Here is a 26,401-nt window from a genome sequence, read left to right on the forward strand (position 1 = left end):
CTTCAACGTGGGGAACCATGGGTAATAAAAACAATCTTTAATTTCCGTAAGGTAGCAGGAAAGCAATAGTTTGTGTTCTTGATTTTGTTAAATTGTTTTCAAAAGCACAATCTTTTGAGAATTGAACGGATGCAATGTTACTACTTTGATAAATATTACATACAACGCATGCAGCATGTATATATGTTGCATATAGCATGTATACATGAAGAATCGAATGATTACAAGCATGAATAGATGCTACTATCACTACAAAGAGACTTACGTAGTCCTGCGTCACCTATATATGCGGCCGTGTCTTGTATACAACCCCTCTGATTTTTTTACATCCATCAATACAAATGTGAATGCAAATGGTGCCGCTGACCTACGAATCACCAAAACTAACGAAATCGAGCAGTTAGGGGTACCTGAAATAATAAGCACCGTCGAGGCAAAAGCCACCACCTTCGTTTCTAAGTTAACACATTTTAAAAACACAAGTAATTCTGCCAGTTAAACCGATGTTTGCTTTGACTGCTGTGTCAATTGATGTTTAATATTTTTGTTTTAACCAGGAACATTTTTTGTGTGAATTCGGGGTAAAATAGTATAATCAATATATATAGAATGCCAGTGTCGCTGCAGTGCGACTATCACTATATATACTATCACACATTCTCAGATAATGTATATACATTATATATGCATGTGTGTGTGCCTGAGATTCATCAAAAGGGGAATCTCATTGTCAAACTTTGACAACCAGTTTAAAATTTCAAATATGGCTGCCAAGTAATGTGATTGGAAACTTCGCTTGCTTCAAATTCCTGAAAAATCGGTGCAAAAGGGTGCAGTTGTGGGATTCAATTCATCCGGACGAAAGAAAAAGATTGTTTAAAAACATTTCTCTTGCATGAAAACACAGTGATGAACGCACTGATGACAGCACCAACCAGCGCACAGATAAAGAACAGATAAATAACAATGAGCAACTTTGACAATGAAGCTCCCGATTCACAGACTTGATACAGATTGTTAGCATCATGTTTACCACCATGAGTCCTGTAGAAAAACAGCGACACTTGCATTCTATATATATTGATTCTACTGGCAAAATGCACCCCGAAACTCGAGGTAGGATGCACCCTCAGCAAACATGCTTTAATTACTTTGCTTCTTTCCAAAAATGATACGAAATTACGTCTGACGCACTGGAGTGTGTATACTGGTGTTTCAACAATTGCGCTACTGTGATACACAGAATTCCAAAGGAAATGTATCTTCAATAATTCATCTTCCATCCCTCGCTTAGGAAATGTAATCACAGCATTTGGTGAAGAACAAAAACAACCTTGTCAGTTAGTACGGAAAATGTACGGAAATGACCACAATTTCTTTATTATTCTAAAGCAAATATTTTGCATTTTTTCCTGTATAGACAATAGAAGTACCTTTCCAATGATGTACAACACATATTATTGAAACATTCTGATTGAGTTTTATGGACCAAAACTAAAATTAGTCCCAGCCTGGACTGCCGCTGGAAGCATACCTGTCCCATGTTACAAAACACGGAAATGAGAAAATCGCACTCGAAGTTGAAAACTGATTTTTCTAAAATTATTTAGTATTGATGTTATTATTTGTCCCTCTTTGAGATAATGTTGATAAACTTCACTCAATTTTGCATACAACTTGAAAACATATTATATGAAAAGGTATATGCAGCGAGACAAATATGCGTCCATTTTCCCAGTGGGACAGATTGACTTCAAATTTTTTCGAGTTTTTCTAGTATAAACACCAGGTTTTCGATTCATATTATAAAAATACATATATAATTATAACGTTTGACAACAAAATGTCGAAAATGACAAAATTTAGCATGGGACAGTTATGCTTCCACCGGCAGTGCAGCAGTCTTCCCTATTGAATTTTCCATTTCACGCACAGGGAGGATGTGGTATCCTGGTGTTTATACCTTATTAGAGGATTTGTCGGTAATGTGAATTCGTGTTGGGTAGTTACCGGTAGCGTGTAATAGGGTGATTTATATATATTTTAGACAGGCGTTACGCATACTCTATTTTGGACTTTTACGGCAAGGTCAAATGGAAAATGTCCAAAATACATTAGGCGTAACGCTTGTCCAAAAATAGACAAATCAACCTAGGCACAAGGAGAAAAGTGTCGGAATTACTTGACACCTTTTCGCGTAAATGGAACGAGCAGTCAGTCATGAGAGGGTGAACTACAAGACATCACAGATTAGATAATAAAATGGTGGTAGAGTTAAATGGTAACATTAACAATGGAGATTTTCACATAGCGCCTGTTATGCCACGTTATGTGTTATGATATAAAGTAATTTTTTGAAATCAATAAAAACAATTCAAATAACTTTCATTGTGGTGTTACTTCGCATTGCTATGCGAAAATCATTTTTATTTTTAAAGTTTTGTAAGTTATGATACAATTTCGTTATTGTGATTTTCAAATTTCAATTACGAAGAATCTTCGCTTCTTTGCATTTCTTAATGTATCTTTCAAACTACAAAACCAATCATCATAAAAATTGAAAGTTAACGGTTCGAAAGACACCTCTTTCATTTGCAATCAATTTCGTTCGAATAGAAATAAATTTCGTTTTTGCTTCGATATAACGTAACTTCGATGGTAACGAAAATAAAAATAAAGTAACTTTATTTTATACTGTACGAGGAATTACTGTACACGAAATAAATCATGTACGCGACATAGCAGACACTACTTGAAAATCCCTAACTTATTTTGTAAGGTCTCGTATTAGATCAACATAAAAATTTTAACGTACGCTGAACTTACCTTTAGACATGTTAACTGTCCACCTGCTTGCTTTAGGTATTGTGCCAATATGGAGGTTGGTAGTGGACAACCAGCGTCTCTAAGATGGATAACGTTAACGAGAATTACCTACAATTGAGAAATAATGTTTTAATCATTGTTCGATTATTATTCCGTTCAAAGCTCTGTCAGTGTTCTTCATATCATAGTGTAGTAGATATGGCATGGATTAGAAATACTCAGAGTATGAGAGATACGCGGAAGCAGCCATCTTGGAAGCCAAACAAGCAGAGTGATTCGACGAAATTTCGCAAATCGATTTTAATTTGTCATTTTTGATTTAGCTGAAACTTTGCATAGCTGTTATATTTAAGAAAAGATGTCATTTTATCATATCAGTTATTTTTTTAAGATCTCGACTGCTTTTTCAAAAGGGCTTAACGAACCAAAAATGGTGCTAATGTATTAAATATTTTATATCGGAAAAATGGTTTATTTAATCGAAATAGTGTCTTCAGCAAAGTTGTAGATAATAAAATTGCCATTTTAAAAAAATATGTGCACTGTAAAAATCTTTTTTTTTTGTTAAAAATAATTCCCGTCGTAAAAAGTAAAGCCATTCTAATTTTCATAATTTGTTGGATGGATTTAATGAATACTCCAAAAGTTCTTGTGCTGATTTGACTAAAACACACTTACCTTCCGATCCGTTAACTTTGAAATCACTGAAAAGCGACTATTAAAGCATATTATTGAAATTACGCAACTGACTTTATTTCTAAAATTCATCGTACCGTCGAACCGTCGTACTTACAACTGAGCATCTTGTACACGTTGTAAGATTAGGCGGGTGACATATGAGAAGCAGCAAATTCTACAACTCTTAAAAATGGTCTCAAATTTTCAAATATTGACCGATTTGGCAGAAATTTTGACCAAAGTCTTAGGATTGAATATAAAACAAGTGATGTTGAGCTTAGGAATGTAAGTCATTTTTAAGGTCACTTTAAGGACCCCTAAAGTGCGAAAAATTTTAATTTTTTAGTTAAATTTCATATTTAATTGAAAACATCTCGTCTAACTTTTGTAGAATCATAGTGAATGTATATATATCCTAAAAGCTTATCCTCTAAGCTTTCCAAAAATGTATAAAAAACTTAAAATTGCTTGGAAAATTATTGAGTTATTCATGATAGTATGTGTACACCTAGCCAAAAAACGTTTTTTGCAATAACTTGAAATTTTGGGGGTGTTAGGAAGATTTCAAATGTGTTTTTATGATGTACTAGGTGTGACTAACAACGTACACTAGGTCATTTGAGAAGTATTTTTTCCGTGTAACACCGTGTAATTTGTGTTGGATAGGACGGGAATATGCAATTACGACGATGTAGCAACATACCCTACTAGTTTTTACCTTTGTTATAGGGTAAGGGCACTATAATTCGACCTATGAAACCAACGCATGGCTAACAAATTGCAATACACCGTCCAACTAGCGCTGTTTTTTCGAAAATATGATAGTATAGTACAAAAGAATGTATATTCAATTAACATTTAAAAGGAAATAAGTGTACGATGTATATTTTTCACTCATTTCCTCGTTTCAATTCAACATCCCATTCGGCTAATTTTCGACCCCTTGTTTTAGTTTTCGACCCTTGCGTGTTCTAATATTCGACCCAAGTACAAAGTAATGTATTTTAAAGTCGAGAGTCGTTTGAATTGATGAATTTAAAGTTAAAAAATAACTGCAACATTTCTGATATATCACATTGGTATTATTTTTTTTAATCTAAACCGTAAATTTTTTTTGTAGACTATTTAGATTACCCTTCTCCTTTGAATGAATAGATGGAAAATGTTTGAAATGCAATTCCGGAAAACGCCTGAAATCATACATTTACTTTCGGGTCTGACTACTACTAATTTCCATGGCTTTTGAACGATGGGTCGAAAAATGAAACAAGCGTATTTCAAAGCATTCAGCAGGCTGTTTCGACCGGTCGAAATTTAGAACACAAACAGTTTCGCGTTTCAATTTTCGTACTTTTTTAAGCGTCTTTAATTACATCATAAAAAACAAATATGCACTGCAACAAAAGAAAATTGGACATGAATTTTGCCTTTTCGTAGTATAATAACATATTGCAAGAATTCAGTGTCCTAATATACACAATTTATGGAAATTTTAATTTCGTATCTGTTTCACTTAGACGAAAAGAAAACACTCGAACTCCAGTCCTAGTTTAAAAAACTTGATTATTTGGACGTACAGACGCAAATTTTGGTAGGGTATTGCAAAATTTCTAACAAAATAACTACGTTGACAATATCCTAAATAATAGCTTTTCTCTACCTCTTTCTTAGAAATTTATTTGATGAATGTTTCAGTAGTGGTGCGAAAACTAGCACATGGTCGAAAACTAGATCCCTTACCCTACTATATAACAAAGGTTTAGGAATTGGTCGAAAAACACGAAGTTGATCCGAGGCCAAGGTTCGACGAACTGAGGAATGTCTGTGTGTGTGTGTGTGTGTGTGTGTGTGTGTGTGTGTGTGTGTGTGTGTGTGTGTGTGTGTGTGTGTGTGTGTGTGTGTGTGTGTGTGTGTGTGTGTGTGTGTGTGTGTGTGTGTGTGTGTGTGTGTGTGTGTGTGTGTGTGTGTGTGTGTGTGTGTGTGTGTGTGTGTGTGTGTGTGTGTGTGTGTGTGTGTGTGTGTGTGTGTGTGTGTGTGTGTGTGTGTGTGTGATACTTGGATTTTCTATCGCCTATTTCTCGGAGATGGTTGAACCGATTCGTTCGCTTTTACTTTTGTTTGAAAGGTATTACAGTGGACCCCCGTTCGTTTGAACGATTCCTCATGCAAACTAACGGGGTTAGCTTTTAATTTGAACAACTGGTAACCCTAAACATGCTGGAGCTTGTGTGAACTGGCTGCCCTGTTCTTTGTTATTGTTTTGGTGGTTTGATTCAGTTGGAAGTTGCAAGCAGCGAATATTTCATTCTCCGATCAGATTTCTACCATAATCGTTGGGAAACGCGTTGTGAAACAGATTAAACACGCTAGATCAGTACAAACAAATCGTGTTTATGTGCATTGTCTGCATAAGCAAATGATGTCATATGGAGAATGACATTTGAACCATTTTTAATTTGCACGTGGTGCAAACCAACGGGGTTCAAATTAAAAAGTGTTCAGATTAAAAACGGTCAAACGAACGGGGGTCCACGGTATTGCCTAGTATATCACTATTAAATTGTTTCGTGGTTCGTCTTTTCGTTTAAAAATTATAAGCAAAAATGTGAAAATTACGCTATTTTCTACGGAACCACACAGCCGATTTCAACGTTCCAAATAAAAGCTCTTGCTATTGCTAAACTTTTTACCAAGTTTTATTGAAAACATACAATCAGTTGAAAAATTAGCTTTAAAAAACTTGTTTTGACAAGGTTCAAATGAACGCCTGTTTCTCAGAGATGGCCAAACCGATTTACGCGCTATTAGTTTCATTTGGCAGGTAATATAGCCGAATAGATCACTATTGAATGGTTTTTTGATTGGATGTTTAATTTGAAAGTTAAGAGCAATTGAATACACCACACAAAAATTAACAATAATTTATAATGATTTATAAGAATATATAAGAATAAGAATATATAATATAAGAATTGGTTTTACTGGTTTAATTGGTCCCATTTTAATAAGCTCCGCTCCGATGCCATCTTTTCCAGCTGACTTGTTGTTCCTTAGCTGCATGATGGCCTCCTTAACTTCGCCTATCGTTGGGGTTGGCACCTCTTCTCCGTTTGTTGCACCGTCGAAATCGCTTTCCCCGCCGCCATGGTTTTCCGCCTGGGCGCCATTCAGGTGTTCGTCGAAGTGCTGCTTCCACCTATCCGTCACCTCACGATCGTCCGTCAGAATACTGCTAGTCTTATCCCGACACATTTCGGCTCGCGGCACAAAGCCTTTGCGGGATCCGTTCAGTTTCTGGTAGAACTTCCGCGTTTCCTGAGAATGATGCAGCCGCTCCAACTCTGCATATTCCTGCTCTTCCAGGTTGCGCTTTTTCTCCCGAAAGATTTGGTTTCGCTGCATCTTCTTCTGTTTGTGTTTTTCCACGTTCTGACGTGTGGCACTGCGCATCTTGGCCGCCCGCGCAGCGTTCTCCTCATCCATCACCCTCCTACATTCATCGTCAAACCAATCGTTCCGCTGATTTCGGGCCACATGCCCGATGGAGCTCTCCGCTACACTGCTGATGGCTGTTTTGATAGTGTTCCAACAGTCCTCGACAGGGGCTTCGTCCAGCTCGTCCTCTTCCGGCAGTGCAGCTTCGAGTGAATGCGCGTAGTTTGCGGCGACGTCTGGCTGCTTCAGCCGCGCGAGATCTAACCGAGGCTGGCGTCGGTACCGAATGTTGTTCACAACGGAGAGTCTTGGGCGCATCTTAACCATCACTAGGTAGTGGTCCGAGTCAACGTTAGCGCTTCGATAGGATCTGACGTCGATAATGTCTGAGAAGTGCCGACTGTCGGTCAAAACGTGGTCGATCTGTGATTCTGTCTGATTTGGTGACCTCCAGGTGTACTTATGGTGGATTCTGTGCTGGAAAAAGGTACTACGTACGGCCATATTCTTGGAGGCGGCAAAGTCGATAAGTCTTAGGCCCATTTCATTGGTTCGCTGGTGTGCACTGAACCTTCCAATCACCGGTTTGTATTCCTCCTCCTGGCCGACCTGAGCATTGAAATCCCCGATGACGATCTTGATATCATGTTTTGGGCAGCGGTCGTATTCACTCTCCAACTGCGCGTAGAATTCATCCTTGTCGTCATCGGTACTTCTGAGGTGAGGGCTGTGCACGTTGATGATGCTTATGTTGAAGAAACCTTCAAACCTATCAATATATACTAAATTGTTCAATTAACAACTACCCTTCTAAAGCGTGACAGTGTGCCAAAAACATAAAGTTGAGCTAAAAACCTAAACATGTTTATAAACAATACACATGAATATCAGTATAAAGTAGTTCATATGGGGCCGTCCATGAACTAAGTGGATTATTAGGGGCAGGGGGTCGGCCAAAAACAACGCATCATCCAAAAACTATGAACGAAAATAACCCGGGGAGGTCTGAAATAACTAAAAATGAGTCCGTACTCAATGGACAGCATTTATATAGGCAGTAGCGTTTCTAGGGTTAACAAGGGGGAGATATATGAAGGGGTGTATCCTAAGGGGGCATACCTATTTGATCATTTAACAAAAGTAACCACTACTTCGTTCGAGAACCCGCGGCCGCAGAACATGTGGCCTATGCCACCCCCCTCCCCCATCCTTAAAACTGGCAGTTAATACACGGCATAATATATTCGTCTTATATTAGAGTGTTTATTCAAAGCATCTGAAATTCCAAAGCAAAAGTGAAAATTAGTTTAAAATACTTAGCAGACCTATGATGCAATTTGCTCCAAAATGGATGGTGCAATCTAATCTGTCAAAATATTGTGCTCAGTAGTAAAGAATGTGGTGTATACTGACGTATTTCTGTTGTGTATGTGAAATTCACAAATTGGATCGATCTTATGGCTTGGCACAATCTCACCCCCGTGAAGCTCGAAAAGTACAAAGTTTCGAAAAATATTATTTTCGTAATCAAAACTTATCCAACGCATAATAACCATTCAACACATTGTAAATGGTTAGTTTATATACCTTTAAAATAGCAAGTTGATGGGATTTCTTGTTTGGGTTGGTTTATGCGGGACATTGTTTACAAGCGTTATTTCCGAGTATTTTTGATCGCGAACTTTGAAACCCTGTTTAGGCTAAATAGTGTGCTAATATTATCTGTGTTCCACTCAAAGTTATGAATAAATATGTTATGTTCATCATCATTTTGAATTTAGGTCACCAGTTTGTATAGATATAATAAATTTTCACAAATTAACATTTTTCGTTTTTGGCACAATCTCATTCCGGATGGCGGTATTACAAAGTTGTATAAATGATGGGGTGCACGTTTCGAAGGCAGGCACTCCCAAATCGGTTCACGTCTCGATGGGTAGCAGGTGCGCCGTTATTGGAGCAGTGCATAAGCACAGCCTCTCCCTGAAGTAGTCGCCTTCGGATTTCGAGCCAGGAGCAGTGAGGTTTTTAGTGGGTTAGAGTCCCACACCGTGCCACATGATGATTACCATCATTAGTGTGCCAGGCATAGAGCGTTTCCTCACTAAAAAAAATCAGAGGGGTTGTGTACAAGACACGACCGCATATTCAACGTAGGACTACGCAAAGTTATTGTAAAGGTTCGTTTAGAACGGGCAATTTTGGCTACATTTGGAATGCGATATGTTGCTAGTTTTTGCTCAATGTTGCTTCTGTCGCCACCTGCACATTTGTGATACGTCGCCATAGTTACTTGGAAACATCAGCAACAGTTAGGAACAATTGCATGCCACTAGTTGCCAATCTTGACACACCTTACTAAAAACACTTATGAGAAAATTGATTGCTAATGGAAATCATAATACTCTTCATTGACAGTTATGACGGTTCTGAAAAGAACCATTTTGAAAGTTTAAAATTGACTGGAACGATTGGATTGGCTACTTTGTGCTGTAGAGAAAAAGCATAGTGTTATCTATACCTATAAAGAAGGATTTCTGTCTGTCTGTCTGTCCGTATGTTCCTTATAGAATCGAAAACTACTGAACCAATCGGCATGAAAATATGCATGTAGAGGTTTTTTGGGGCCAGGAAAGGTTTTAGTGATGGTTAGAAACCCCTCCCCCAACTAAGAGGGGGGGCTCCCATACAAATGAAACACAAATTTCTGCATAACTCGACAACTAATCAAGCAAATAGAACAAAATTTGGCATGTGGGTGTTTTCGGTGACAAGAATTTATTCTATGGTAAATTGAGACCCCTCCCCTCTTTATAAGGGGAATTATAACTCCTCTCCTCTTTAAAAGGGGGGGCTTCCATACAAATTTCCTCATAACTCGAGAACTAATCAAGCAAATGAAACCAAATTTGGCATGTGTAGGTTTACGAGGGAGAGAATATTTTCTATAGTAAATTAGGACCCCTCCCCACTTTAAGAGGGGGGGCTCCTGTACCAAAGAAATACAATTTTCCTCATAACTCGAGAAGTAATTAAGCAAATGGAACCAAATTTGGCATGTGGGTGTTTATGGAGACAAAATTTTTTTCTATGATGAATTGGAACCCCTCCCCGTTTTAGGAGGGGGGGGGGGATCCTATACACATGAAATACAAATTTCCTCATAACTGAAGAACTAATCAAGCAAATGGAACAAAATTTGGCATGTGAAAGTTTTCGAGGGCAAGAATATTTTCTATGGTAAATAAGGACCCCTCCCCACTTTAAGAGGGGGGGCTCCTATACAAACGAAATACAAATTTCCTCATAACTCGAGAACTAATCAAGCAAATGGAACCAAATTTGGCATGTGGGAGATTTTGGAGTTTTGAATTTGTTTTACGATAGTTAGAGACCTCTTACCCCTGTGGTAGGGGGATATGGACTCTCATACAAATAAAACAGAAATTTTTGCGAAACTCAAAAACTAATCGAACTCAAGAAATTCGAGACTCTTCCATAAAACATTAGTCAATACAAGACCACAAAAACTATCTATAGTAACACTAGATCATTCAGGACGAGACGGTCGCGAGTGTTGCCGGTGACCCGCCGTCGGAAGCGCCGCCCACTGGGGGGCTTGCAAAACTCGAGATTGTGACAAAGATCATCCGAGATTCATGATTTATGTACAACACAGGTTAATTTGTGGCAATACGAAGTTTGTCGGGTCAGCTAGTCAGATATAAAATTATAATTCTTACATCATACTGAAAGCTACTATCCAGTGACTCCACTACGTAAAAGACGTTTGACCAAAATGTTTGTCTTAATATTTGAAAGAAGTAACCGTAACTGCGTATTACAATGGTCATAGATAGGCACTGTGAAATAGAAATGATTTTTGATTTTATGAATTTGCAGATCAGATTATTACATTACATTACATATTGCCGAACTTCGCATCGTGTAAATTATAAGCAATCTGGCACATGCTAAACCGTTATTTAGAGCAGCATGAGATCGAAATCAGACATCATGATAATGCTGATTATTTAAGTTTTATGTCTGGACACTGTGAATTAAAGTAATGTATGGTATAATCATAAATGACATTCTTTTTCTTACATTTGATTTCCGATGGCAACACCATCGAGTTTATGTCGCTTGTCCGAATATTTCAACTGGTTTGTTTAAAAGGTTTGAAGTGAAGAAATAACATTGTCTCTGGTTATGATAGTGGTGAATTAACACTACAGAGTAATAAATGTTAATAAAATTGATTTGGCTAATCAAACTTACTAACCGTTAAAATCAGGTACATGGTGTCATCTCCTTACCGGTTGGCAAGGAAAAGCTCCTGGCACAAATGTCGATATGGAAATAACTTCATTACTTCCATCCATGTTTCGCTGAGCGCAAGGATATCTACCTGTCTGAGAACCGCATCGGTTGAAATAACTGCTGAATGTACGTTTAGACTTTGTACATTCAGGTTCAGCAGTACAGCAAAATGCCTTACGTTAGATATAAATTCTAGAAGTTCAGTACCTAAAGTAACCAATTTGTGGTTTTCCAGGCGCCTAAGTTCCGTCCGTAATTCCTGGATTCTCGGCGATGCAGTTCCCTTGGCATGGTAAAACTTAAATACGCCTCTGTTATTCGTCAAGTACAATCCTTCAATCGATGTAACTCTTGACATTCCCACGTACACCAACTGCTGTTCCTGTCCCTTGTCATACACGGAGGATAATCGAACAAGGTTGTTTCAAACATTAATTTAGTTGTTGAACAAACGAAAATTGTTACTGTTTTGAACTAACTTTTTGTGGTTCCAAATTATTGTTTCAGTATATTAGTAACTCATATTAATATTTAAATCAAGATGGAACTTCTATATTATTAAAAACTTAAATTTTGTTTGCAATTACCTAAAATTTAGTTTATTTCAATCGGCAGTTTGCTTGGTTTAAACAAAACATTATTTGTTTTATAATGTCTTGAATAACCCCTAACAGTTTGGTTTAATTTAACACTTTATTATGCTTGTACACCATGCAACCCGATATTTTGGTTAAAATAAATTAAAACGTTAAATAGTTGAAAACAAATTATCGCAGTTATTGAACGTTGGTGCTACTCTGTCAGAGTTGATAATAAATCATAATCTATCTGCCTCTCTTTCTTACAAGCCAGGTTCGTTTGTAGCAAAATACAGGTGTGGTTAAGTTGTTTGGCGTAATTAAACATCTTTATGCTACTGAAAAGTATTGTTGAAAACGTGTAAGTGCATTGAAACTGAAATCTACTTATCCGTCCACCCAGAAGTAATGATCATTACTTATTTTTGAATATTTTTTTTAACCGAAGCAACAATGGCGCATTTCATTAGTAACGTAAGGAATCTATTTCACAATTTTGAAGATCAGTTCGGTGAGGATTCTGCGAATTATCAATGTGTTTTTTTATTGCAGATATCATTTTCATTAAATTTTCATAATTTATACTACAAATTAATAAAAATAAAATATATTGCAACAAATGAAATTTTAGTTGAAATAACCAAAATAAAATATGATAAATATCACCAAATAATTCATAGTTAATATGAACCAAATGTATGTTTGTGACTAAATCAAACTGAGAATTTGTTTGAAATAACCCAAATTTTGATAGAATTTACTGAAGTTTTCTCTCCGTGTACTCGTATACGATTTCAGGAAATGTGCCGCCTTGACTCTTGTGTACGGTAATAGCATTCGTACCTACTAAAGGAAATTGTATACGTTTGCACTTAATGCTACTACTTAGCTTAATATTTGCAGATCGCTGTTCAATAGGTGTTCAATCGGGCTGAAGAATGTCAGACTTAGAGTACACAGCGGACCTCGATTTGACCCGCAAGATCTTTCCAATGGAGTCGTTTTCTGTCTCTGCGTTGTACCGCTCTACATAGGCGTTTCGATGAAATATTCGCACTGCGCCTGGTAGGTTCTGCTTACACCATTCTGCTGTGCGGAACCTACCCTCTATAAACTTAGTTTCATCAGGTTCGAGTTGCTCTCCATTCCCAACTTTGGTTAAAATAGCGGAAAATTGTTCGTTGGTCTAACGCATTACTAATTATGTCATATGCCGCCGCAAGCAGGACATGTTATGATTATAGACATTAAGTAACAGAGGAATTCGTATAAACGTGATAAACAGTATCGTTCAAGCTTTAAAAGAGACAACTAATGACTTTGTTTGCTCGTAATTTATTTTGGTAATGCTGAATATGGCAGTAAATATCTAGCTGTATGCAGCCTCCATCAAATATTATGTATGATTATCGATTTATTTATTGAACAAAGTGAAGTTTACTTAGGATTCCTTGTAGAAAACATCGTATTTTTATTAAAACAATACTTTACCCGAGAATTGTAGCATTTTTCAAGTTGTATGTAAGCAATGATAATAAAGCACAGGTTGTGAGTATTTCACATTTAATATTTTGAACCTACATTATTTTTAATGATATTCTATCCGGCAAGTTGAAAGCATGGAATGGTACCGTGAACGTACCATATTCTGCGCAGTTAAGATATTTTTATGATTCTTCCGCTATTCTAAGTATTCTAGATTTAAATTAACAACGTGGATAGCAGCAACGTGTAGTGCTACGGTCTATAATATCTGGTAAAAAATATGGGAATTATAAGTCGACCAACAATTGAGTATATTTTTTGTTTTGTAAACGTATCCACGGTGCCACATTCTGCGCACTCTCTTGTCCATGTTCCTAATTCTGCGCATGTTTGCTCCTAATTCTGCGAAAAAGTGAAAATAAATACTCCTGCCATGCTGTTTATGTCTTTATACGCTGAAAGAACATCAAAAAATCCGGCATTAGCCATTACCATAATTAAATCCATGATCCGGCCTTCTTGTGCTGTTCGGATGGCAAAGGAATATTGTTACCATCTTGATTGCCTCATTTTAAATATTTTATTCTCGATAACGTGAAGGGCAAATTGATTTGGTTTTTCTGCATACTGAATATTACACTTTAGACTAATACTAAAAATTGTGTTTTCATATAGAAACCACTTCCCCACTCTCTGACAGTCCCATGAGGTTGGACATTAAAATAAATAGAAGACATGGTTTCATGAATTGGCGCTCGTAGGTTCGGACCCCGAGACACAGCACAGGATTCCAATCAATGCTAGTTAAAGATTCTACTTGAATTTTTATGCCTCTATACCTCATTAATTTGGGTGAGGTTGCGTATTCTTTCGCGATTTCTTCGTAGGATACATTACTGCGCAGAATTGGGAACATGAATAAAAAATCTGTGCCTAAATCTGCGCATTATTGCATCGCATTTTTCTGACGAAAGCAATGCATGCAATCACTCTTTTTGTCTAAAACATGACTAAAATTAATTATTCTTTCTAATTATGCTGGGTAATTTGATGATTGCAAAGAATTTCGATCATAAATTTGTTAATTTTCTAGAAGGACAATCTTAGCTCTTAAATGTCTTTGGACACTTTACTCTTTGTTCTTACAAAGTATAAAAATTACCTTTTTGCCGACCGGTTTCGGATAAGTACGGGACCGAGTAAAGTGTCCAAAGACATTTAAGAGTCATTCTAGTTCTTACGTTAGCACGACTACGTAATTGAAGTGACAATCTTAGCGTTGGTGCTAACGACGATGTTTTCTGCCATATAAAATACTATCAGTTTCACGTTAAATTATTTCGCTCTCAAATATTATGGCCCGTTTGTGAATAATGACGTAATATTCAGCAGACATTTATAAAAAAATAACGCAATGATCATAGTTATGCACAATGTTAAAAAATACCTATATAAAGAAAAATTCGCAGAATTAGGAGCTGCGCAGAATTAGGAGCGGTCACGGTATATCCATAAATTTCCAATGACTCGGCACTGTTTGATTTTGTAAAACTATAATGCAAGCCAAATATATTAACAAGCCGAAAATGTTTGATGACTGATCCCGTTCCCGACATCTTTACATCTTTTCGGCTTCTATAAGACTCACCTGTTACGTTAGGCGATACGCTGGCCTCTACGTGCGCCGGAGCGGTCGCCTCACGCAACACTTCAAAGTTGAATCACTGAATTACTACGATTTTCTTTTCTTCTCAAACAGTACAGTTTACAGCACACTGCCACCGTCAACGCTGGCCTCTTAACTGGTACAATTAATAATGCCTGCTCACGGACTCACTTGCGGTATTTACGCATATACCGTATGGTCGCCATCTACCGCTCATTTAAAAACGATTCCAAGTTAGTTTGTCTATAACAAATCTAAATTGAGGTCTATCGAAACGCAATTTGCGTCATAAGGTAAAGAAAACAATTGTGTTTACAAGAAAAAATCAACTGGTTTCTAAAAATTTAATAATAGTGACTTCGTTTTAAAAAAGTAATGCACTATCACGACCCCTTTTACCGCTCATCTCAAATACGATGATCCATTCACCGCCCATATGGGTGCCATTTACCGCTCATACATTTTTTTGCCAAATAAATAAAACCCGCGTTTTGACCCATGTTTTGGGTTTGGCATTTATAGCAGAATCGAACGCTAATATAAATACTGTTGACATGTTTGACATGTGGCATTTTTCGCTTCTCACTGTAAAGATTATTTATTTTGGAAATGAGCTTTTATAAATATAGTGGAAATTTATGTTTATTCGTATCATTAATCATACAAAATTATTGTTTGTCAATAATTTTTACAATAATGAGCCGTTTTAAAACGATATAAGGATTTTTTGTTTGAAATGAGCGGTGAATGGCGACCTTATGGTATTTTGCTTGAACAAATTGAGACATTGTAAAACCAAATGCATAAAACCACTCACTTCTCACTTAAATTGATTGTATGTTATTAATAACAATTTCATATGGTAACTATGGCGACAACTGAACGAATACTGCACAGAATTTGGAAAAATTGTTCAACTTTACTAATAAAAAGCTGTGCAAAAGGCAGATATTTTGTGATTCGAATGGTATGCGAATCATGAAAATATTTTCAGAATTGGCTGAGCTATAAGCGTTCAAAATCTATCACTTTGTCGTGTCGCGATCATTTTTGCTTCTCCAACGTGCCACCCTATTAAAGTAAGACGTAGTCCTACGTCAAAAAATATATATATACATACATACATACATACATACATACATACATACATACATACATACATACATACATACATACATACATACATACATACATACATGCCTTCCTACATACATACATACATACGTACATACGTACATACATACATACATACATACACGCATGCATACATACATACACATACATAATACATGTATTGAATACAATCGACCCTTGATTAATTTATTTCGATTTTATACATGTTAACGGTTTAATAGGTATATGGCGCTGAAGTGTTAAAGTTTGAATAACTTTTGAACCAATCGTCCGATTTTCAGTAACTTGGTTTCGTTTTATAGATCTCAGCAGTAACTTTCAAATGATAATAAATTGTAGGATGTTTCCTTCTGAATTAATGCTTATCTGCAACAAAAAGCAGTTTTAAATACATTTTTTCCACATTTCTTTATGTAACTTTCAAACCACAAGCCCATTTCATTCGTCATGAAATCTTGAAGTTAGCGGGAAATTAGCAATCATTGACTTTTCGTCGGAGAGCCCAATTTCGGAAGCAGTTTTTGGGCCCAAAAGCGGGGTTCTGTTTGTAAAAATGTAAATACTGCATTCTTTTTGCCAATCTGAACAAATCGAATATATTTTTATAAACAGATTTTTTGTTTCAAACAAAAAAACTGCTTTTGAAATTGGCAGAATCGATGACTGCTAATTTCACCTTAAGGTTTTGATAGACTCTTCTTTCATATGCAATCAATTTTGTTCAAATCGGCTAAGGGACCTATGAGATAATGATGTTCCATATTTTTCGTATTTTTATACATAACTTTTGAACTAAAAGTCCGATCAGTATGAAATTAAATAGCAAACAATGGGACACCTAGACCTTCCATTGACACTAAAATAATTAAAATCAGTCCAGCCATCTCCGAGAAATGTTGGCTCAATCAAAAGCGTTCCACACACACACACACACACACACACACACACACACACACACACACACACACACACACACACACACACACACACACACACACACACACACACACACACACACACACACACACACACACACACAAACATACACACACACACACACAAACATACACACACACACACACAAACATACACACACACACACACAAACATACACACACACACACACAAACATACACACACACACACACAAACATACACACACACACACACAAACATACACACACACACACACAAACATACACACACACACACACAAACATACACACACACACACACAAACATACACACACACACACACAAACATACACACACACACAAACATACACACACACACAAACATACAGACACATACACGCGCACACACATACATACTTACACGCACATGCATACACACACACATACACGCGCACACACATACACACTTACACGCACACGCATACACACACACATACACACACAGAAAATGCTCAGTTTTCGAAACTGAGTCGAATGGTATGACATTCGTCCCGGTAAGCTTTCTTTCGATTTTCGGTTTTTCGAGTGATTCCTATACCTATACCTATATTTTTATATAGTAGAAAGGCAAAAATATATAACATATTTGAGTGTTTCTTTAGCGTTTGTGCTAAGGTAGGAAAAAAATGACGCATTTGACAAACACCCTCTCTGTTTATTTTTTATTTACCATTATAAATGACCAATCAAAATCTTGTTTTGGCACGAATGCGTTTCATAAGTGTAAAGAAAGGGTCAAAAGTACATTTTTGCGAAATATTAACAGGCAAGATAAGATATTATCGAAATTTTCTGAAAAGTGCGTCAACTATGGACCTGCGTCAAATTTGGTGTGTCAACGGTAATTCCTTGCTTTCTCGTTAGTGAGATAATTATAGAATACCTAGTCCCGCATTGGTTCTGCTTTGCCAGTTGCGCAGTTTTGGAAGCGCATGTTTATTACCAGCGACGGTGAGTCTCGACCTGCCCCAATAGTTTGCTAATATTATCTGTGTTCCATCTTAAGTTATGAATAAATAAATAAATATGTTATCATTTTGAATTTAGGTCACCAGTTTCCATAGATATAATAAATTTTCACAAATAAACATTTTTGGTTTTTGGCACAATCTCACCCCCGTGGCACAATCTCGCCCCGGATGGCGGTACGCTTTTTTACCCAATAGCTAATGCCTACACTTTTTCATTTCCAGACCACTGTGAAATGGAACCAAATTTGTCATGTGTCGGTTTTGGAGGCAGGAATTCTTTCTATTGTGAATTAGAACAGGAATTTTTTGAAGTAGGACTACTTCTTTGATTTCTATATTGGGTGCACTTTAGAAAAAAGAAAAGGGAACATGTAACGAAAAGTGCATAATAAACGCTAAGAGGTCCTAGACCTTACTCTATGTAGCGCCTCTATAGCTGAGAAAGTCAAAAATTGGCATGTCTCTGATGAACCAAGTTTATCAGACCACAGACATATCATTTTCGACATCGAGGCGAATCCTCTAAAGAGAGAATAATTCAGGAATCCGAGGAAAACCAATTGGAGTTCCTTTAGGGATCATCTGATTGCCTCACGTAATTCCTGTCATAATAATATACGAACTCCAGTTGAGCTGGATATCGCCGCTAGTGACCTGCAATGTAGGATCACAGACGCGTATAACACAAACTGTCCCGTAAACACGCGAACAGTTTGCCGTGATGTGCCCTGGTGGAATGAGACGCTTAGCAATCTCCGTCGGAAGGCAAGGCGTCTGTTCATCAGGGCCAAAATCACGTCTAACTGGGAAGACTACAGAGCTTCCCTCACCAAATACAACGCTGAGCTACGCAAAGCCAAAAGGAAATCACGAGTTAAATTTTGCGAAAGCAAAGTTTGAGCCAGAGGCTACGCGTCTGCAGAAAGCGATGTCCAAGGACCATTGCAATGGTCTAGGGCAATTGAGAAAAGAGAATGGGAGTCTCACTGTTACCACCAGGGAAACTCTGGAAGTTCTGATGAACACGCACTTTCCTGATTCGACAGTGACCACTGGACAAAACATAGGTGGGCAACAGTGGAATGGGTCATTACACAATGTGCCAAATGATTCGGTTCTACTTGCACGCCGATTGTTTACGGAGGCTTCGATCAATTGGGCACTCAGCTCTTTTGAACCAATGAAATCTCCAGGTCCGGATGGTATTCTACCCATTTTCTTACAAAAAACGGACGGTGCTATAATGTCCGAGCTCATCAACCTCTTTCGAGCCAGTTTCACTTTGGGGTATATCCCAGAGAATTGGCGGAAAGTAAGGGTGGTGTTCATACCTAAGGCTGGCAAAAAAGACAAAACCATGCCTAAGGCTTTTAGACCGATAAGTCTGACTTCAACGCTTCTTAAGCTGATGGAGAAAATCACGGATAACTATATCCGCAATGAGTTTTTAAAAAACTCTCCGTTACATGTAAATCAACATGCATACCAACACGGTAAATCTACGGAAACCGCATTGCACTGCTTAGTGACGTTAATTGAGAAATCGCTCAAATATCAAGAGACGGCACTTTGTGCTTTTCTTGATATTGAAGGCGCTTTCGATAACACGTCCTTTGCGTCAATTAATACGGCTCTCTGTCAAAAGAGAATCGACCACACTACAATGAGCTGGATTCAAGCAATGCTCTCGAGCAGATAAATTACAGCATCATTGGGAGATACGTCGGTCACGATTTCGGTGATCAAAGGATGTCCACAGGGAGGAGTTCTCTCCCCCCTGCTCTGGTCACTGGTGGCCGACGCACTCCTTCACAAGCTGTCACAGCTTGGTTATGAGACCATTGCTTACGCCGACGACGTTGTACTTATCGTCAGAGGAAAGTTTGACGCAGTACTGTCAAGTCGCTTGCAAGGAGCTCTAAACACCACCATGTTATGGTGCTCACAAGAGGGACTTAATGTAAATCCCACCAAAACAGTCGTTATACCATTCACTAGGCGAAGGAAACATACCATTACTCCGCCTATACTGAATGGTGTCAGACTGGGCTTCAGTAATGAAGTCAAACACCTCGGAATAATTCTCGATAAAAAACTGAACTGGGCTGCTCACCTAGATTATGCTGTTAAGAAAGCAACTTCGGCTATCTGGGCATGCAGGTCACTGTTTGGCAAAACCTGGGGATTGAAACCTCAACTAGCCTTCTGGTCATATACTACTATTGCACGGCCTAGGATAACCTATGCTGCAGTCGTATGGTGGCCAAAGGTGAATGAGGTGACAGCCCAAGCCAAACTAAACAAAGTTCAGCGCCTGGCCTGTCTTACAGTTACCAGTGCCATGCGTACAACACCTACTGCAGCCATGGAGGCAATGCTATGCTTACTGCCTTTGCATTTTCATGTGAAGAAGGAAGCAGAGCTCGGCGCACTACGGTTGCAAAGGAGTAAAACCATACTCGAAGGTGACCAAATCGGTCATCTTCGCATACTTCGGGAATTCAATCTGACACCCTTAGTAACTTCAGTCTCTGACTGCATGGAAGCCAGGCCCAATATGGACGTTCCATATGAGGTGATTGAAACAGATCGCTCAATGTGGAATAATGGAGGGCCAGATCATCCATCTGGAACTATCTGTTTTTTTACAGATGGTTCAAAAATGGGGGCCTGCACAGGCTCCGGAGTCTACGGACCCGGCATCAGGGAAACCATCTCATTAGGAAAGTGGCCCACCGTTTTTCAAGCAGAAGTATATGCCATATACATCTGTGCGACAATATGCTTGAAACGAAAGTACAGGCATGCGAAAATCGGTATCTTCACGGACAGCCAAGCAGCACTACTGGCTCTCAAGTCCGCCAAATGCGTGTCCAAATTAGTTTGGGAGTGCAGCACAGCATTGAGGGAACTCTCCCGCCAAAACAAAGTTTTATTACTTTGGGTGCCCGGTCACTGCGGAATCGAGGGCAATGAATTTGCTGACAACCTAGCAAGACAAGGATCAGCTCAGCAATTTATTGGTCCTGAACCGTTTCTGGGCACCTCCACATACGCCGTGAAAGGCGAACTGATGACATGGGAAAAGCTAGAAATAGCATCCCGTTGGAATCAAACACAGGGTTGTAGACAAGCTAAACAGTTTATCTACCCAAACCCTGCAGTAGCTAAAAAACTACTCCATTTAACTTGTAGTGAACTACGCACGATCACGGGACTCCTAACAGGACACAGCCCCGCTCTTTATCATTTAAAGAATATCGGCAAGGTATCATCTGACACCTGCCGCTTTTGTAACTCTGAACCTGAAAGTTCAGCGCATCTGCTCTGCTATTGCGGAGCTCTTGCATTATCAAGGCACAACTTCTTAGGAAGTTTCTTTCTTACTCCATATCAGGTATGGAGCCTAAATCCCAAAACGGTCATTGGTTTTATAAACCATGTAGTACCGAATTGGGGCACAGGATTACAACTATTCCGCTCAACTCCATCAATGGGTATGAGCGATCCCTAAACTGTGTACAGCAATCGGGGCCTGCCACAAAAGACGATCATTAAGACTGTCGCAGTGGCCTTTTAACCCAATGCCCTTCTGGCATACAAAAAAAAAACGGAAAGTGGTTATAGTTTGCACGCTTATAACTCCTCCGTCAACAGATTCTAGAGATATTGGTATCAATCGATTGGAATTTTTTCAAAAAATCCATTACAACACAGTAGATTACATGTTTCCCTAACAGACGTTTAATAATTGATAAAATATGAGTCGTATATTTAATATTTCATTATTTGCATTTTTTTTGCCTTCCCACGTCAGTGGGAACCCTAGCACGGATGACAGAAATATATAGGGGAACTGTGGGTAAGACGAACAGGGTGGGTAAGACGGACAGGTGGTTGATTCTACGAGTTAAGCATTATTATTCGTAAATGTTTTGATGGGCATCCAACCATCTTGCTATCTCATGATGTCTGAACGTTTCCATCATCATTTAGAACTTTCCAATTTTGATATAGTACAGAAAAACTAAAAATGGGAAATGATTCTGCGTCTGGATGTAACTTTTTTCCCACCGAAATTAAGCTTTTTGAGTGGTTTAATTTCAAAATGTTGCCCATAGCATGAAGTATTTCGATTTAATACCTTTTCAAGTAACGTCTGCATTGAAATAATATGTAATTTCATTTGCGTATGAAAAATTGTGAACGCTTTAAAAAAAAGTATAATGATGGGGTGAAATGGACAACTGCTAGTGTGGGTAAGATGGTCAGTGAACATATTATAATAAAATTGTTGATTTTGCCTCTTAGTGATATCTCAAGCATATAAATGAAAATTTAATCGGCAAACGTGAACTTCGAACAAATTAGCAGCGGCCAGGCATGAAACAGTTTTTGGAATGCTTATTCATATTGTCACTGCCAAACAACTTTCTATTGGCTGCCTCTAGTGGGAGGGGGTGAACTGCCCCCTTCATTTTTTGCACGCTACACCACCATATTTTACGTATTCAATTTGTTAAGGGTCAAAAATAATAATATGCGCTCAGTTGGGGCGATTTACAATACCTGTCCATCTTACCCCCACACATTGTCCGTTTCACCCGCAGCACTAAAAAAGTTCACTTTTTCGGACCATTTTTAAAACTCAAAATGCACATTGAAAAACATTTTTTGTTAAATATTTCACTAGCTGCTTTTGAAAACAATATGTTGAACTTAAGTAAACTGTATTTAGGTTTTATAAATCATAAGTTCTCTGTATTATATTAGCTGTTCTTCTTAACCTGTTCGTCTTACCCACAGTTCCCCAACGAGATGAGCTATGGGTTAAACTTCCTTTCCTTACCTTCTTCGGTCACCTGCTTTCGTTGGCGAAACATCAGCCAGCAGCAGCTAGCTTTCGACGCACCGGACAGCTAGTTTTCGAGACACATCCGTGGCATAATTTTAAAGGTTGTATTTGAAACATTGTTTGCCTTTACCTCGGTGTGCGTGATCAGTCGGTCGCCGGCTTTCGTTGGCGAAACACCAATCAGCAGCTAGCTTGCGACGCATCGGACTCGGACAGCCAGTTTTCGAGTCACATCCGTGGCAATTTTAAAGGTTGTATTTGAAACTTTGTTGGAGACACATCGGCAGGCAGCTAGCTTGCGACTCATAACGTCATAAACATAAAAGTCTATCTTGATTACAGATCCTACCAGTAGCGTTTGTCCCATAAACAGTATTCCCACCATTAATCCACACACCACATCCACAATCCACAATAACCTATCTGATGGACGAAAGTAGACAATGGACACTACGAGTCAGAAATTTGAGAATTCGAGAATAACAAATGGACCTTTGCAGGTCCACTATTTAAATTAGCTGAAGAGTTGAAATTATGAATTTCTCACATGTAAGAACACAATCCTTTACCTTTCGTTACTCGCGTCAACTCCGATTTATAGGCATGCTAAAACGTAACAGAATTCTCTCGAATACTAATGCCACTTGGTGAAAAACTTATGGAACTTTTTCCACCATTTTCTGCGGATCAACCTTACTGAAAAAAGTAATTTTATTTATTGCTAGATTTCCGAGATATACCGAGAAAAAGTCAACGGTTCACAGGTGTTGTACAAAATACAACAGCGCAAGTAAACCTTCCGTTACTGCGCAACTGGGGAATCTATTATATGAAATTCGTACAAAAATCACCGGTTTTGGCATTGGGAGACGAATTGCTCGACATTCGTAGTCTTACTTCAAGCCTGCGCCCGTGCCACTAGGCATGGACCCTTGTACTTTTTATAGTGAATTAAGACCCCTTCCCCTCTAAGAGGGAGGGGGAGGAGGGGGGGCGGTAGAGGGCTTCCATACAAATGAAAGACAAATTTCTGCATAACTGGAAAACTAATCAAGCAAACGAGCCAAATTTGGCACGTTTGGCAATGACACGAGTTTAAACTTTAAAATCGAATCGGTCATGCTTACACTGAATAGCCTTGTACATACTTACCGCGTCTTCTGGGGATACCAATTCGTTACTTTCTGGTTCACGAATGATGAATACAACAAGAGGATATACTGATCGTGGTGGAGCTCCCAGGAGGAGAGGATCTTTAGTCTTTAGAATGATGACCTTCTCGTCGTGAGGGTTTTGAAGCCTGAAATTCAGGTAAAATTAGTTTAATTTTATTATATTTAACTTTATGTGGCTGAGGTGGTAGTCTGACAGACATAAAAAATCAAATAAATGGAACAGATGCATTATGTATTATTGCATTTGGATTCTAGAGTTTGCCGTATCTTTCTGACTTATTGCGGAGATTCCACCTATTTAGAATCCCACGCGAAAATTATTAGCGTTGTTATTTTCTGTGTTTACCACCACCATGCTTGCAATTTAGCAATTTAAACCATTAGTTTTTCGTTATTGCCTCCCCAGTGCACTCCCCTGTTTGCTTGACAAGCATAGTTTCAGTGTATTTAATAAGTATAGCATAATTATTAATAAAAAATGAATTTGCGTAGGACTCGTGAAATTGCTGGAAGGTACAATATATCTGCGGTATTATTACAGCCATACCCAGGTAACCAATAAGCACTAGTATAAGCAGTAAATCAATCGCTTACTAGCATGGCTGGCGTTTTATACTGCAGGTTGCTGTTTATCAGCCTTTTGACTGCAGAACTGTTGTAAATTGGCATCCACAATTCTATTTAAATTCTTCTTGTCAGTAACTAGCTGCAAATAAGCATTGTCAGCACTATAAGAGGGCTAGCAGTAAAGTAGCTGCATATTTTGCCAAAATAGCATTTAAGTAGCATTTATGGCAACTTAAATGCTCATTGGCTTGCATTTAAATTGCGTTTGGATGTAACTTTTTTTCCATCGGAATTAAGCTTTTTGAGTAGTTTAGTTCCAAAATGTTGCCCATAGCATGAAGTATTTCGATTTAATACCTTTTCAAGTAACGTCTGCATTGAAATAATACGTAATTTCATTTGCGTATGAAAAATTGTGAACGCTTTAAAAAAATGAATAATGATGGGGTGAAATGGACAACTGCTAGTGTGGGTAAGATGGTCAGTGAACATATTATATTAAAATTGTTGATTTTGCTTCTTAGTGATATCTCAAGCATATAAATGAAAATTTAACCGGCAAACGTGAACTTCGAACAAATCAGCAGCGGTCAGGCATGAAACAGTTTTTGGAATGCTTGTTAATATTGCCGCTGCCAAACAACTTTCTATTGGCTGCCTCTAGTGGGAGGGGGTGGACTGCCCCCTTCATTTTTTGCACGCTACACCGCCATATTTTACGTATTCAATTTGTTAAGGGTCAGAAATAATAATATGCTCATTGTTGGGGCGATTTACAAAACCTGTCCATCTTACCCCCACACATTGTCCGTTTCACCCGCAGCACTAAAAAAGTTCACTTTTTCGGACCATTTTTAAAACTCAAAATACACATTGAAAAACATTTTTTGTTAAATATTTCACTAGCTCCTTTTGAAAACAATATGTTGAACTGAAGTAAACTGTATTTAGGTTTTATAAATCATAAGTTCTCTGTATTATATTAGCTGTTCTTTTTAACCTGTTCGTCTTACTCACAGTTCCCCTATTGGTTACCTGGGTAGATTGCTAAAGACATGTTCTTAATTGAGGGGGTGAGAAGGAAAGGGGTGTAAATGACAAAATTGAAAAAATCGAGATAGGAAACGATACTTTGAGCATGGTTTTATGCATGCTAGAAATTTCACGTCAAAATTTTACCGTTTAATGACTTTTTTTAGAATCATGAAAAAACAGCAAAATAAAAGTTGGTTTTCACTTGGAAGGAAAGGGGTGTAAGTTCACTATATGAGCAATGCCAGCTCAACTAACAAAACGGTTTGTCTCGAATATCTTTATTGGGATGAAATTTTGCTGATATGTTGGACGCTACGCAAGGATTCATTTTCCATGAAACATAATTATGTTCATCTGGAGTAACTTTTCAAAAAGGCTATAAATAATAATTTTTTATTTTCAAAATATATTTTGGAAACTACTTTATTTGTTAAAAATGACGTCAAAGGAAAAGAAGGAAATTAAGTGTATTTTCGAAAAAATACGCTGAAAGAAAAAAATTTGAAAATCAAAATAAAAAGCATAAAACGTGAATTATCTCAAAACATGTCCCCTCAGATTCATCTCATCTTTATTAATGATAAGTTAAAACATGTTCTAAAATCTGGCGAAGAGCTACTAATGGGCACTCTATCGGATTTTTTGTTTTATTCTGACAATTTTTCAAAAATTTCCAAATTTAACTTATTTTTGCAAAT

The 26,401-nt window shown here is 37.9% G+C and overlaps 1 protein-coding gene across 3 annotated transcripts in view; it reads right to left on the reverse strand.

Moving 5' to 3' along the window:
• The window catches only part of LOC128732866 (cell growth regulator with RING finger domain protein 1-like), a 292,154-nt gene that overhangs the window by 102,617 nt on the left and 163,136 nt on the right, over positions 1-26,401 (reverse strand). For all 3 annotated transcript variants that reach the window (XM_053826285.1, XM_053826284.1, XM_053826282.1), the window contains 2 exons: positions 24,079-24,226; positions 2,827-2,934 (listed from right to left, as the gene is read on the reverse strand). In XM_053826285.1, coding sequence (XP_053682260.1) covers positions 2,827-2,934; positions 24,079-24,226 — 256 coding nt within the window. The remainder of the gene's footprint in view (positions 1-2,826; positions 2,935-24,078; positions 24,227-26,401) is intronic.

Source organism: Sabethes cyaneus, chromosome 1, assembly GCF_943734655.1.
Source record: "Sabethes cyaneus chromosome 1, idSabCyanKW18_F2, whole genome shotgun sequence".
In the NCBI taxonomy this organism is placed as follows: domain Eukaryota; kingdom Metazoa; phylum Arthropoda; class Insecta; order Diptera; family Culicidae; genus Sabethes; species Sabethes cyaneus.